Below are 15,755 nucleotides of genomic sequence, written 5' to 3' on the forward strand. Positions count from 1 at the left end.
TGAGCCCAGCTCATTGAATTGTATTGCTGAGGCGAGCCCATTGAACCGTACTACTGAGGCCAACCCATTAAATTGTACTACTGAGGAATGAAACCATATTTTGGTATGCTTCTCGGAATTCTAGGATTGTAAGTATATTATGAAAAATAACAGTATTGATTCAAATTTAACTTTTAGTTGTAATTGTAGTTGTTTTTGTAATACTAATTCTTATAGCATTGTTTGGGAAGAAAGTGCATTTGGAGCATTGTTTCTGATATATGTAATTATTGTGTTCTTAATGTTTGTGGTGTTTCTTAAAGCTAAGCAGTGTTATATACGTAGCAAAGAGTTTTAAAATAAAATTGTGTTGTATAAATTAAGTGTGTAATCATTGTGAAATCGTGCAATCAGCTAACTACTCCCCCAGCCAGTGCATCAAAATGAATCAGTAAATTGTGTGGGATTTTCTCTATTCCATAACCCACTAGAGACAGAAATCTGTATCTAGTCTAATAATTTTCATTTAAACATATACTGAGGGTTCCTTTAATTAGATACTTACCTTGAAATCTGCGCATCATAGTGGTATGTACTGCTGAACCACTATCTGAAGCTCTTGTGTGTGCTATCTGGTAACAAGGCAGTTCAAAAACAAGGCGTAACATCTTCCTACTCTAGAATACTAGGTACATAATCATTTCAGTGAGACTTACAAATATTAAATAAAATGTTGAGGGATAAAATTTCATGGCTTGATTTTTTTTGCTCTGATTACTCACACCTCTGGATTCTTAAGTGGAAGCGTGGGATATGCAGCATCTTGACTTGATAGGCTTATTCTCACTTATCAAGATGGGCATGGAAATGCATCTTGAATTCACTGCAAACACCCTGGTGAGTACACACTCATTTTTTTGTAACAACCTACCAAAGTTCTTAAAGATTCAGTCTCTGCTTGCAGACTTTGTATTTTGCAGGCTGTATCATGGAATTCAGTTCTCAGGGATTCTACCAATTCCTCCTCTTGTGTTCGTACAGTAGGTGTCGTTTCTGTGTGCTGCTGAAAGAAGATAACAGTTGTCAGTCACAACAAGCTGTAATTATAATTCATATTCCTTGCATCCCAAAATGAAAGGGCTTTGCAACTCTGATTTCAAGTCTGCTGCCAGGAAGTTAAATTATGTATGTTAACAATAGTATATTTATTTTTCTAAGGACATACTATAAAAATAGAGCTTGTAAGTAAGTAACTGCATGCACACAAACGTCCATCCATGTGTATGCATTGTGTCTCAGTCTACATGCTGCTATATGCTTGTACAAATATATTAAAAATTACCAGCAGAGAGAGGAAAAAATGCAATTGTGTACTTCCCCCTATCTTTACAATGGAATAACTTTTTAAATTAAGGGGGTTTTTTAATCCTTCATTCCATTTTTATATTTGAAGTCTCATCTGTCCTGCTTTTTCAGGGAAATTCTATGAAAGACAGAAGAACTTGTTAAGATATAAACCTGATTAATTGAGAAGGAGGTATGATTATTCAGTTTGTGGTTATTTTAAATACCTGTTTAACTCAAACTCCTTAGAAACAGAAGAAAGAAAAGGCCCTTAGTAAAGAAGCAGGAGTGTTTAATCTTCATTAAGAGGCTGACTGCTCTAAATCCATATTTCTGGGTCCTCCAGTGAACACAAGCTTTGTTTAGTCCTAGTGTTTCCAAAGAAAAATCAAGAAGGAAAAAAAAAAAACCCTCTGGAGAAAAACAAAATATTAAGTACTCACTGTGCCTCACAAAACCAAAAAACGAGGTCAGCTCCTTTCTCTCCCCTCTCCTTCCCCCCAAAAAACCCACCCCTTCTTCAAGTCACCTTTTAATAATAGATTATGTAAAGTATGAATGCCCAAGCATATCCTCCCTATCTGTGCAACCAAACCAGAAGTTGAGGCGTGCCTTGGGGCATGTCCTGCTAGAGAATCCAGGGCCCATGGGATCCTGGTGGACATGGCAGTTGGCAGCTGATACAGCCCTGGTCTCCCTCTAACTGCTTTCCCTGCTGCCACTGCTGCTGGCCCTCAGCCTCCAGCCCCCAGAAAGTCTCCTTTTACCGAAGAAAAAGGTTAAAGTACAGGCTGCATTAGGGCCTCATGCTAGATCTCATGCTCTTTAAAATATTCATTAATAGTCTAAACTGGTGGGTTAGCTGTGGGACAACCAGCTTTGCAGGTGACAAAAGGTTATTTAGATTACTCGGGTCCAGAGATCACTGTAAAGAAACAATCGAGATAAATGAGCAGTGTGACAGCAAATTAAATTCACTGTTGATAAATGCAAAGCAATGCCCATTTCAGGGAATAATTTACATTGCTTATCTGCTTTATAAGGTCATAATTTAACTGCATCAGCTCAGGAAATTGATTTGAGCATCGATTGGACAAGTCAATGAGGATCTCAGCCCAATGGTCCAGAATGTTATGGGTATTTAGGCACCTAAAGATGTCCATATGGAATCCCTTTAGGCATCTAACAGCATGTTTAAGTGTCTCAGTACCCATAGAAATCTGGCCCTGTGTGCTGCTGTTGTCAAAAAAGCAAACAAGAGGTTAGGATACTTAAGGAATGAGATGGGGAAAAAGGGAGACAGACACAAAAATCAGTAGTGCTGCTTCATCTAGAACTGTGCCCTGCTGGTCAAACTACTTCTGACAGAATGCAGTAACATTAGCAATGCTGTAGAAAAGCGAAATTAAAAGTTTTAGGGGCACTGGAAAACTTGAATGAAGTGAAAGGGGAAGAATAAGTTGGCTGTTCAGAATTGATAGGAATACTTTTTCCTTGCATAATTAAGCTTTGCACTTGACTACAACAGGATGTCATTAAGGCCAGAAACACAGCAAGACTCAGCCAAGGACTAGACATTGATACGGATAACACCTAGACCTATATTAGTTAATGCTAACGAATTTTTGGCTAAGTATTAAATCTCATACTTCCGGGTTAAACCAATCTCTGGCTAATGCGTAACCTGGGAAAAAATGATGCATTCTAGAAATAGATTCTAGTGATTTGTTCGCTTTCTGCATAGGGTGGATGTGATAGGGAGGCAAGGCAGAAGGGCAGTGTTAAGTAAAGCCAGGTAAATCAAACTAAAAGAAGATAAGTTTCCTCTATTGGCCTATAAGCAGCTCCCTTTATGAGATTATATCATCTAGCAGGGATTTATCCATTGCCAAATTTAGCCAAATCTTTTAATTTGTTCTAAGATGCTGGATGCTAACTGATAGTTTCTGGTTAGTGGACATGTCCGCATGTGCTATTAGCATGCCCAATAAACTCTGGTGCATACTATGCCAGAGTTTATTGCTCTGGGTGCATTGTTTGAATATGCGCCCAGAACGGCAGCCCATTGAGTTGGGTCAGAGCAGCCCCAGCTGGCACAGGGCCCAGGGGGTCAGTCTGCCAGCCTGGGGCTGCTCCAGCCCAGCTCAACATGCTGCAGAACAGCTGACTGGGAGCACCCTCATACCCCAGTCAGCCACAACAGCATCTACATGTGTGATACTGAAGAGATAAACATAAGTACTATCCTGCTGAGGGGATTAATTAGTTCCCTGTGGCTTAATAGGGCTGCACATGTAGATGCGAAATGTTTACTGCAGAGCTAATTAGTCTACTCCACAGTAAATGTCTTGTGTAGACACGCCCAGTATGTCATCTTAAACTTGACCTTCTTCAGCAACAACAAATATAATTAGTCAAATAGTTTTCTTGTTCTGATTGAAAAAGTGTGGCTTTGGACAAGTAAGAGAGGTTTTGCTACTTTATTAGCCCTATGTTGGAAAAAAATAAGAGAACAAACACACTTTTACACGTACTTCTCTGGGCAAATTAAACCAATAATCATTTTAATTATACAGATAGAGCCAAATCCCACCATCATTTCAAGGCCCGAAGGAGAAATACTTGATTTGTATGGGTGTGTCTGGAGAGGAGTGGAGTTGGGCCACGTTCCTTAGATTATTACCATCAATTTTTGATTTAAGAAAGAAAATTTTGTATAGAACTAGAACTTTTTTTCCAGTAGATCTTACAGTTAGACAGGTACAGGGAAGTGTCACCACTTACCTTGGTATAGAGCAAGGCACCAGTCTCAGCACGATTTCTCTCAATATCCTTCTCCCAGTGAATTCTGATTTTTTCCAGTATGTCATCCAGGCCAGTTCCAATGGGAACATCTAGCTCCTCCAAATGAGATCCAGCAAGCTGTTTATATAATACTTTTACATCCTGAAAAATGCACGTAAGGGAAAGGAATGATGGCCAAGGAAAGCTCAGTCTGAGGAGCACTTTTGGTACATCTGAGGGCATGAGTATACAAATAAGATTTAGTGATCTAGAGGAAGGTGGGGCTTTACAGCACATCAGCTGCTCCATGGTAACTGCCATGGGGTATGTGCAAAAGATAATAGATCAGTTGGACACCTTGGTTTAAGGAGCACAAGAACAAATGAGATTTGCACATGTATATGTGAACTATCAGCAACACTATGGCCTTTTTACACTGCTAGAACAGCATAAGGGAACCTGTGAATTAGGTTTGTAAACAATCTGTCCTGCAAATGATAGTGGTAAAAATAGATGTGAACAATACAAGGAAAACATATGCTCATACAGAAATGGACCACAATTGAAACTTCTTTGTCAATGTACCCCTGAGCCGCATCCAGATGAGCAGAGGCGTGCACTTGCAGCAGCATGAATTTGTGCCACTACTTTGTACCACAGCGCACACACCTACATGTGCCCTTTGTTGTGGGACATGTCCCACTGTGGGAAAACTGCCTGTTCCCAGCTGCTCCTGGCTCCTGCCCGGCTTCCGTGTGCTAGGGAGGACTGGCTGGGGCACAGGCTGCCTCAGTGTGGGGGCTTCAAAGTGCCCAGAGATGTGGGAGCTGGGAGCCCCTGCACTGAGGCATGCGGAGGCAGGGGAGCAGCCAGTCCAGGCCTGCCTGCTCCCTTGTCCCTGCTCCCACACTGTGCCCCAGCCAGCTTTCTCCACAGGGTGTGGAGACAGGGGAGCAGGCAGCCCTAGCCTGCAGCATGTTTGTCCTGGTGCACACTATTTTCAAATGCTTTGCGCTGTTTTTTTGGGGGTTTTTTAGGGGGTGCTGGGGAGGGGCGGTGGAACTGGGAAATCCTGGTAGCAAACTTTTTGAATCTTGTTGAGCAGCCTCTTGTGATGTCATTGCCATATGAAGAATAAGTCTCTTTGTGGGCTGATAGACTACTGCCTTACATATTGGCCACACAGGCAAATAAGGGAGCAGATTTCACACCCTTACACCTTAGCACAGTTTACTCATGTTTCTGGTCTGTGTGCAAAAGTATAAGAGCTGCTGCAGAGTTGCTGTTCCTCTCATTGTGTATGTGTAGAGCATAGGCAGGGGGAGGCTGTGAATGGGCAGTCTTGGCATGCCAACCTAGGGCTCAGCATGCTAACCAGCTCAGCTTAGCTGGTATGGTGGGAGCTGTAATCAGTATCTTGGTCTGGGGCCGGTTTGTTTTACTGGCATAAAAAGAAAGCGAGGACTCTATGGTGAGGTACAGTTCATTCCTTGTTCTGTTCCTGGGGCAGTATAACTATATGCTGCCCCTTACATAGGACTTCCAACTCTGCAGTCTAATTCCCTGTCATTATTTGACAGGGAATTAGACTGCAGTGCTTATTTGAGTGTGCTTATTTGAGGTCAGACCCTGAAGCCCTTCAGGGTGAGTAATCCTCTCTAATGCAAGGTGTCCTGGTGAAGACAATGAATAAGAAAGTAAAGGCTGCAAAACTGGGCCCTTGGGAACTCTTATTGCCATTGCCTCAATGAGTTGTTGCTCAAAAGAAGAAATTAAGATTCAGTAATTGAGTGGTTTGCTAACTACATCACAAACTTTGCAAACCAGCCCGGTTAATATTGAGTGTCATTTCAGAAATTTGATGGCTTTATTGGTCCATGGGGTCAGATTTCTCACTAAGTGGAACTGTTGTTCATTTACAGTAGTGTGCATGTTGAGAGAATCAGGCCCCAAAGTACTGGGGATTTACACTTTTAAGGGAAAGTCCAGCACCATGAATTTATGTAGTGTAAGAGTTGGCAACCTATGGCCTACAAGCTGAATTTAGCCCACAGAATCATTGGATCCAGCCTGAGGACTTTGGGCTTTGGCAGTATTTGATGGTGTGTGGGACATTGGCTGCACAGATGGCTGGGTCCTAGAACCTGCCCATCCACCTGCCTCTAACCCAAGGTGAGTTTTTCCAGCCTGCAGCCAGAAAAGGTTGCCTACCCCTGACCCAATGTGAGTGCAATGTCAAATGATGTGTAGCCATTTTGGATATGTTGTATTTATCAGGTGTAAAAAATATTGAATATTTTGTATTGGTGTTTTTGATAATTACTTGAAAGAAGAGTTGTGCAAGCTAACAAAGGAGGGGAGGAGGACAATTTACAGATTGATACTATGATCTATATTTGACAGGAATAATTTAACTCCTTTTCAGACAGATGTGTCACACTGGCCTAGCTAAACAGACATATATTACCTATGCATTGCCCACAGTCTTGACTTACTTCTTCATGAGTCTTTGACAGCAAAGCTAGTTCTTCTTTCATGCTTTCTATCAGACTCTCCAGATCCATTTTAGTTAAATTAGCATCATCAATCACTTTATATAAGGAATTAATTTCATCTTCCACTGCCTTTCTAAATGGTTGCTCATTTTCATATCTGCAGAGAAAAACTTTATAAGCACAGCTGGGCACAAAAAAACCCCCTTGCATTTTACAAATAATACTATTCAGCTAAGTACTGATATGTACCAGATTGACAGGCAAAGAAGATGCAATTTATATCTACATTTTATTAATACACTCCAATGCCATTTTCAGCTCAATCCTCGTTGCCCTTCTTTATTAGAAGGAAAGTTACAATGCAAATTAACAGTCTCCAGGACAGCACTGTATGGTTAATAGTGTTTTGGAAAGGGAGTCAGAAAATTAATATTCTTTTTCTGGATTTGAGGTATACACATCATGTGATCTTTACCTTTCTGTATTTCCATCATCTGTGCAGTGAATATAATAATGCTTACCCATTTCTGTAAAGAGCTTTGAAAGCATAGGATGGTAAATAGATTCTGAGCTTCAAGCGGTACTGTTGTTATATAAAACTAAACACATTGTGTGGTGGGTGTGACTTATGTTCCTGAAGATATAGTCCATTCTTGCAGTTACATACTTAGTTGCACTGAAGTGAATTGGAAGCATGTTGTTTATTTCAGTTGGACAAGGATTCTGAATTACAGTACTTTGTAACCAACTTGAGCCTCATAAACACGAACTGCTGTTTATTTTTCTTTTTAAAACATCATGGCATATAATTTTTCTAAGAACACTGCTAATAAGATCATTACTTTGTAACAAAACTGTAAACTGAAGTTAGGTGGCAACTGCTCATTTAACTGACCCTGTGCTTGAACAATTGTTTTGTCAACAACAATGACTGTTTAACCAAAATGCAACTACTTTTTCCCTACCGGCTCAGTGGCCACACTTTTGTCTGCATGACTGTAGTTCCTTTTGAATTTTAATCTTTCAATTTAAATGGAAGCTTGGGATGCTGCAGCACTGGACCTAGCCAATTTGGGCAGCTGGCTCTTCTGGTATAGGTGTCAAGGGAGCCAGCTTCATAAACAATTTCTGCATTCCTCCCCTGGGGAGCCACCGTCTTTGCCTGGAAATCAACAGCTTGGGAAAGAGGCAGATGATACCAGCGTGAATTAAACATTTTTGTATACACTGCACTGATTCAGTGAAACACAACACAAAGTAATGCCTTTGTTTGGAGAAGTCAGTTGACTTCTTAAATAACTGCTTAGGTCATGAGACTGACAGACTATATTTGGAAGAACAAAATTATGTAGCAGTTCAAAACTTTGGTTTTATGACATAAATGCTAAAGATAAAACCATGAACCTACTTAAAGCATTATTTTGAATGAGAGATGGATTTGGGGAAAAAGGAAAATCCTGGAAAGATAAAGATTAGGTACTGTGAAATATACCTGGAAAGTTTGATTATTATTTTTAACAAACCCTTTTTAACTATATATTAACTGTTTCATAATTAGAAATAGTTCTATTATGAATAAAGTTTAGAATAATGAAGCCTAACATGCAGTTGTAACAAGTGCAATTTAAAGGAACTCTTTCAGCTAAAAATCACACACTGCAAATCTACAACTATCATTATCTATAGTACTAGCAGTAGCCTTGATTTTGAAATTTGCTAGAATTATAAAAGTACAATTTGTCACTATACCAGGGGTGGGCAATTATTTTGGCTAGAGGGCCACTTAAGTTTTGGTGAGCTATGGAGGGCTACACACAATCTTTGGGAAAATATCATTTTAACCAATTATAGATAAACAAATCATATACTAAAAATTAAACATCTACTATAACACATTTTATTTTATTAAAAAAAATATTTTTGTCCTGGTATGTTTTTTTTTTAAGTAGTATATATAGAGGCAATTGCATAATAGCTCAAAATAAAGTCTTACTCCTGTATATTGTATGGAGGAGGTGAGGGTGTGCAGAATATGGGGATGTTGGTGTGAGATGGGGGAGGGGTTTGAGGGGTTGGTACAAGGGGGTGGGGTGGGGCGGGCAGGTGGGAGTGGCTGGAGCCCCACATGCTGGTGCGGGAGCTACCTGGCTGCAGCCTCACCCCCACCTGGCTGGGCATCTGCTGCCCCGCACATGTCCCCATGGCTGCCGTCCTTCCCCATGCTACCTGCTGCCCAGAGTGGTGTAGCAGGAGCAAAAGGAAGAACTGTTGGAGGTGGGAGGAGCTAAGCAGTACCCAGGTGGCTGCAGCTGTATCGGGAGCAGCCTTGCTGGTACACTCTGCATGCTGGCCAGGGCCCAGGTGGGTGGGAGCATGGTGTGGGCTACCCTGGAAGGAGTGGGCAGAACTTGGCCCCATGTGGAGCACCACGGGCTGGATACAATCAATTGGTGGGTGCTCACCCATAGGCCAGATCCAACAAGTTGGCAGGCTGGATTTTGCCTACCTCTGATTTATACTGTTCTTTTACCCTTAATTTCTCCATCCACATGTAAGGAAAATCAAGGCAATCAAGCTTTTTTCATATATGATTTTACTTTCAGGTTCTTGGTGGAACATTGCCTATATTTCAGATGCTGCAGCCTTTTTTTTTTTTTTTTTTTTTTTTTTAAGCTCTGTCTTGTGTTTTATAAAAGCAAAATTTAATCAATACTGTCTCTAGCAGGAGACCTAGGTTTATATATCAAATGAGCCTAATAATATTTTGCCAGTAATTTTTTTTACTGCTGGGGTGATTTTAAAATTCCATCATCAAAATAATATTACAGCACGTTCACATATCACCTGTTATTACAATAATTCATTACTATAATTAATTTGTTTAGCTACAGGACAGCCCTATGAAGGAAGATTGCAGAATCTCCAAATGCAAAACTGAGTCAAATCTGTAAATACCAAACACACACCATCTCTGATATAATCATTCAGTATTCATATTCAATATTGTAAGTGTATATTCATTCAAAAAGTCAACCAAGTTGTTGCCTGGAGAAGGCTACCTGTCTTTAAAATCTTCAGCACAGGCTTGAACATTCTCTGTTTGCAACATAAGACGAGCATTTTCAAGGACTGCGTCGCCCACCTGGAATAATGAGACGACAAAGCTCAAGCAATTAAGTACATTAACCATGATATGTTAAGTAGATAAATGATTTGGGATTCTATAATCAATTTCAGTTTTGGTGTAGGGCTGTCCAAATTGTTCATTCCAGGTAATTTATTCAGGGTCTTTAATACATCTGTTCATAAATAATCCACAAACAGGCTGCAGTTTTTTCTTAAATCCTTTTATACCCAATTGTTCCTTGACTATTTGTGAAAACAAATTTGAGTTTATAATTTGTTTGCAGGTGGGTTGCCAGGGGTGAACTCTAGCACTTTGTACAGGTTCTGTGCCTGACTTAGGTCCTACTTAAAACCCATTCAAATTCCATATCTGGAATGTAGAGCAGTACTTAGGTGCAACACATGCCTCTTGCTGTGACCCTTTTTATTGCAGTGAATTTGATCCAATAAGTATTCGTTGTTCATGCCATGTGAATGGCTGCCTAAATCTTATAGTGATTTCTGCTCTCTGATTGGAGGATATAAACTTCTGTGATGGATAAACCTTAGAATCAAGGAATTCTTGAAAGACTATTTCACTGAGATGTGTTAGATACTATGGTCACATGGAGTGAATAAGTATGTGGTATCTTTGCTGTCTTGTGATTCCAGGACCTTTAAGCAAAACTTTCAAACTTGACCCCTCTCTGTCCCCTACTGTATTGGTATTCTGTGATTCAAGAAGGTGACCTGGGCAGCACAGAGATCAAAGGAACATAGGATGTTCTGGGATATTGCTCTTGCTTGCTCTTGTTGGCTCACTCTCTCATATGTGCGCACACACTAAATAATTGCTTAACTCAGTTCATACCCACCAGGATTTCATGTGACAGATATGTGATAGTAACATAACTTCCATGTTAGTAGTTGTTTTATGATGTTTTCTCTGTAGTGCTTTTCTTCTTCAGTAAATAACATTGTATTTTTCAAAAGTTGGCGTATTATTGGTTAGCACTGTTATCTCTGAAGGAGCAGAACTGCAGGTGTTGAACTAACAATAGACTTGCAAAGACAATTACAAGGAATCGCAATGGGACTACAGCCTTAAATCCAAGGTCTTAAGGAAGAAGGCACATAACAGAGCATCAACTGCAGATCAGGCCTGAGGAGCATGTGCTTTGGAGAAGACCACAAAGTTGTCTAAGATCTGGAACTGCAACAGTTTTACAAATAGAAGCCCCTTTCCTTTCCCATTCACAATTTGTCACTGGGCATCTGCCACTATTGCATGAAACTATTGTGTGGTTAAAAAGAGATTGTCCACATATAGTTGGGAGAACAATTATGGTACAGATCTTACTCTGGGCTATTAATAGCAATGATTTTCTTTGTGACAAATGTTTACAAGAATCCAAATGTTTGCAAATAAAAGTGTAACTTTTCCAATTTGACTTTCATAGAGTAGTAACTTACTCTGCAAGTAGTCCTGTAAGCATAGAGCCATCAACACAAATGTAAAACACAACTCACCATCAGCAAGAGAAGCACAATTGGCAGGTATGATATAATTCCCAAGAAAATTGAAAACTACTTTGCACACTGCTTCCTGAATGCAAAATTGGAAACAAATGCAGAACAAGCCTTTGACTTAATTTTTAATGAAAAATGTGTATGCTCCATACATCTCCAAACCTTTTTGGGGGCTCCTATGCCCTCATGATTAAAGGTCCTAGTTTTCATTCTTATACTTTAGATCTCAGTTTGATTACATTGCATTTTTTACAGTAACCTTGAGAGCTAGATGTCACACAAAACATTTTTTCTTGATAGTTCTTGCAATTTTAAAATGAATTGATCTTGCTCTCATTGTTTTTTGCAGACAGTCCTATAATCTTTCAAGTAAAAAAAAACCCCTGCCATATCACTCATCTGACCAGTCACAAGCAACCCACACAGATCAAACAGGAAATTGCTACAGACACTTGTTCACAATTAGTTTACAAGGTTAAGTTAAAATAATCAGATATTTTAGAAAAATGACTATATTGAGGAAATTGTAAGCATTTCACAAGCCAGTGACATTATAGTAATGAAATTGTACATTGTAGGTTATTAGGTACGTTTTATTAATCACAACAACCTAAGCCAAATCCATTTTGAACTGAGAGTTTGTCTCAGGTGGAGATAAAATGTCCATCTTACAGTAAAAGAGGGTTATTAGCAGGGATCCTGTTTTCCCCTGACAAAAAATTGCAGATTCTCTAATAAACCCCCCAAAATCATCAATTAAAGTGAAACACCACTCATATATAGGTATCAATTGAACACAATGTTTTATTGATATATTTACAATTTTAAAGCAATTGGGAAGCCTACCAGTGCCTCAGTCACTATAGTAAAATAAATTCTAAGTACCTATAAAGTTTTGTATTTGATTTGGGGTTCTTTATCATGCAAAATCAGAGCTCCCTCTGCCTCCTGGCAGGTCTAGGCTCCTCACTCCCCACCCACAGCTCCCTGCCCCTGCTTATGTCCCTCCCCACCTACAGCCCATTGCTCCCCTAAGTCCTGCTGGAGGGGGCCCTCAGCTGCCAGAGCTATAGGGCCAGGGACCCAGGTCTGCAGCCCCCTGCCCTCTGCAGCAGCCCCCAAGCGCCAGCTGCCACAGCATAGCAGAGCACAGAGCCTGGCTTCACCTCCCTGTGGATGACACAGCCAGAACAGAGCCGGGGGGGGGGGGGAGCGCCCTGCCACTGTGCACACTTCCAGAGGGCAAGGGGGATCCGTGTCCTCCACAGATTTGTGCATGGGGCAAGGGCAGGCTGCTCACTGTGGGCTTGGGGCATCCTGCCCTGCTGCATACCCGAAGGACCTCCGCAGCCCAATGGGTGGGACCTGGCATGGTAGGATCAGGGGAGGGAAGCTCCTTGCTGCCATTGCAAGCCCTGCATTGCCCTGGTAAGGCATCTCCTGCCCACCTCAGAGCAGTGAGGGGCACAACCCTGCACTGCTGCCCCTGCTGCTGCCAGGCAGGCAGGGGGCATGTTGCCAGGGCAGCATGGAGCTGACAGTGGCAAGGAGCTTCCCTGCCCAAGCCTGCTCTGCCTTGCCATGCTGGCTCCCACCCACTGGCTGTGGATGCCCTGGGGGAGGTCAGCAGGGTGGGGAGCCTGAGCCCACAGTGGGCAGCCTGCTCCTGCCCCATACACAGATCTAGGGGGCACAGGTCCCCCCTGCCCCAGTCTCCCAAGAGCGCGCACAGTAACGGGGAGCCAGCTCTCCCCCCTACCCCCTCAGATGAGCCACACACATCCCTGCTCTGCTCCCTGCTCAGGCCCTGCAGTTATGCAAGGCCCCATGTCCCAGTCTCCATTCACTGTGCAGCTGGGCAATGGCTTCAGCTCCAGCTCTACTCTGCCCAACTCCCTTCCTATGGGGGCCTCAATCCCCCCCACCCCACACTTGCCTGCAGGAGCTGCTCTCCAGGCTGCCTGGTGGCCATGTACATGTACATGCACATGGAGTCCCCTGTCTGATTGGCCTTCTCCTGCTCCCTCCAGCCCCTTTCCAGCTGGAATGCTGCCTGCCAGTAGAGAGCTCTTTGCAAAAGAGCAAAATCTGCAGGTTTCTCTGCTAAAATGAAAAATCCACATTTTTCTCGGGCAAAAGGGAAAATCCATCTTTTTTTCCTGTTTGTCCACGGGAAATGGAAAATCTGGATCCCTGGTAATTAGAAAGTTAGCCACCCAAAGTCAATCTCTATATTGGGAGAAATGGATTGGGACAGCTCTATCTCAGGTAACATGCATTGACTTCAGTAAAAATACGCATTTTTTTAACTATATGTAAGTGCTCCCAGTTTTATTCAAACACTTAGACTACCTTTTTTATCTGGCCTGCTGTAGAGAACTAGCGATGGTTTTTACCAAAACCCTAATGTACACACTTTTGAGTTTTTGTACTGTTAAAAATCTTGAATCCATATTCAGCTTCATGTGAAAACAATACTTATGTTTATAATGGAACAAGCCAACTCCATATTTGAACTGTCCCAGATTTGGGGGTATTCCGTTTATTTTCAATTCAAAACTGAACTATGCAGTTTGAATACATCCCTAATAGGAATAGGTATGGATCCTAATGTTTGGAGGCATCAAGCTCCCATAATGGCAATTGAGGCCAGCATGTCTCTTTCAACATCTCTGAAAAGTGAATCTGTCTGGCCCCACAATCTAGTCTTTAACAGTAAAGAGAGAAATGCATGCAGATATCTGTGGAGGAACCCAAAATTCTAGAAAATGATCTTTCTCAATGACATTTAAATTAGCTGTTAAAGCCCTTTGAGAAGCTAAAAAAATGAAGTAAGGCTTCCATCTAGTGGCCCTATTATTTGATTTCATTCTTCTAATAATCAGCAGTTGCATATAAAGATTCAGCATTACTGGAAAATTATTTTCTTTGTAACTGGCCATCACTTTCCTGCTACATTTATGAGTGATGCAGCAATTTAGGAAATATCCTTAATGTTTATTTAAACAGACGAGGCTCATAAGAGAGCAAGTTGTATCTTGTAGACATTGCTTTCACTGTAAAATCAAAATGATGCTTTTCCACCCCACAAGAGTGCTGTGAAGCTTAATTAATTGGTGCTTGCAGACATTTTAAAATGCTAACTTGGAAGGTGTGATCAAAGTAAAAACAGTATTACTAGCAATAGTCCCTTTGACTTCCAAAACCTATGGCTGTACTCCAATTTATTATGTGCATACAAATACCCCTTTCAACAGAGATTTTTCAGAACTTGAATTAATACCAAACACTTGATGACAAAACATAAGTCAACACGGTGTAGATATTCATCAGTAGAAATATGTATTAAATGTAGTTTTAATTCCTTTGCTACTAGTCATAAATGCATCTGATTTGCTATACTGAATCAGATGCTTATTCGCCTAGTACCTTGTTTCTGACAGCAACCTATACCCATTTCTTCATGGAAAAGTGTGCTTTTCTTCTCTGAACCATGCACTGTGCAATACTGGTACCTGGAGAAATAATTCTTTTCCTGAGCTCTAGTTTACAGATTAGTTTAAAGCATAAAGCATGAGATTTAATCTCCTCAAAATGTTTGCTGTTACGAATTATGATAGCTATGTATAGCCTTATAATCTCTATAAAAGTCTAATCCCTTTTTGGATATTGTGTTGTTCTTGGGCACATTAGCATCAGGAAGTTTCACGCCATGTGAAAGCACATTTCCCTCTCTGATTTGAATTTTTCATGCTTTGATATCATTGAATGACCCCGATGTATTGGGTTTTTTTTAAAAGAACAGATGTTTGTAACCTACGTTCTCTGAACCATTTACCATTTTAATATATATGTTATCCTAGTTCATCTTATTGTGGTGCCACAATTTAAAAAGAGAAACGTAGCTGAAAAGGGCTGCCCTCAATATTTTTTCAATTATAAATAATGAGATAGCACCGTTGACCCAAAGATCTCAAGTAGTTTTTTGTACACTCTAAATTACTAGTATTTTTTTTTTAAATAGAATCATTGGGAACCTCTGGGAAGGAAGTTTCATTGTTGAAAGCATACTCTTATTCTGGGCCTTGGGTGGCTCCAAGGCAATGTGTCTTTGTTCTGTGTTGATACAAACCATAGTGAGGTATGCATAGCTACCTTGAATTTAGCTTAAATGAGGGAGCAGTAGTTTAAAGATTTCTGATTTTATAACAGTTTCTATTCAATTTGCAGACCAGAATACCAAGTCTGGAATAGGAACTAATCAGGCAATCTGAGGGTTTTCCTGGGAAATAAATGCAAAATCAGGCCCATATAAGTATTGTTTAGAGCTGGCGATTCTGTGGGTCAGAAGCTAGAAATCAAGGAGACAGCAAGAGATGCCCTTGCAGCATGACACTGAGAGCCTGGGAGAGAGTACATTTCAGATAAATGTTAGCTAGAAAGAGGCTTGGGACTGTGAGCAAGGTAAGTTGCCTCCTATTTGCTGGCTCTGCCTGATACCCCTCGCCTCCCCCCAAC

At 40.9% G+C, this 15,755-nt stretch overlaps 1 protein-coding gene and 1 long non-coding RNA gene across 4 annotated transcripts in view; one reads left to right on the plus strand and one right to left on the minus strand.

Annotated features, from left to right (window-relative positions):
- LOC132250889 (uncharacterized) overlaps nucleotides 1-15,755 on the plus strand; it is a 166,151-nt gene that overhangs the window by 16,854 nt on the left and 133,542 nt on the right. The gene's annotated exons all lie outside the window — the stretch shown is intronic.
- Nucleotides 1-15,755, minus strand: part of BFSP2 (beaded filament structural protein 2) — a 32,753-nt gene that overhangs the window by 3,870 nt on the left and 13,128 nt on the right. The window contains exons 3-6 of one of the 2 annotated variants that reach the window (XM_059728778.1): nucleotides 9,662-9,744; nucleotides 6,603-6,759; nucleotides 4,108-4,269; nucleotides 911-1,039 (exon numbers count right to left, since the gene is read on the minus strand). In XM_059728778.1, the coding sequence (XP_059584761.1) occupies nucleotides 911-1,039; nucleotides 4,108-4,269; nucleotides 6,603-6,759; nucleotides 9,662-9,744 (531 nt within the window). Of the gene's footprint in view, nucleotides 1-910; nucleotides 1,043-4,107; nucleotides 4,270-6,602; nucleotides 6,760-9,661; nucleotides 9,745-15,755 lie in introns of both variants that reach the window. The other variant, XM_006261938.3, reaches the window with a different exon arrangement.

Source organism: Alligator mississippiensis, chromosome 5, assembly GCF_030867095.1.
Source record: "Alligator mississippiensis isolate rAllMis1 chromosome 5, rAllMis1, whole genome shotgun sequence".
NCBI classification, from domain to species: Eukaryota; Metazoa; Chordata; order Crocodylia; family Alligatoridae; genus Alligator; species Alligator mississippiensis.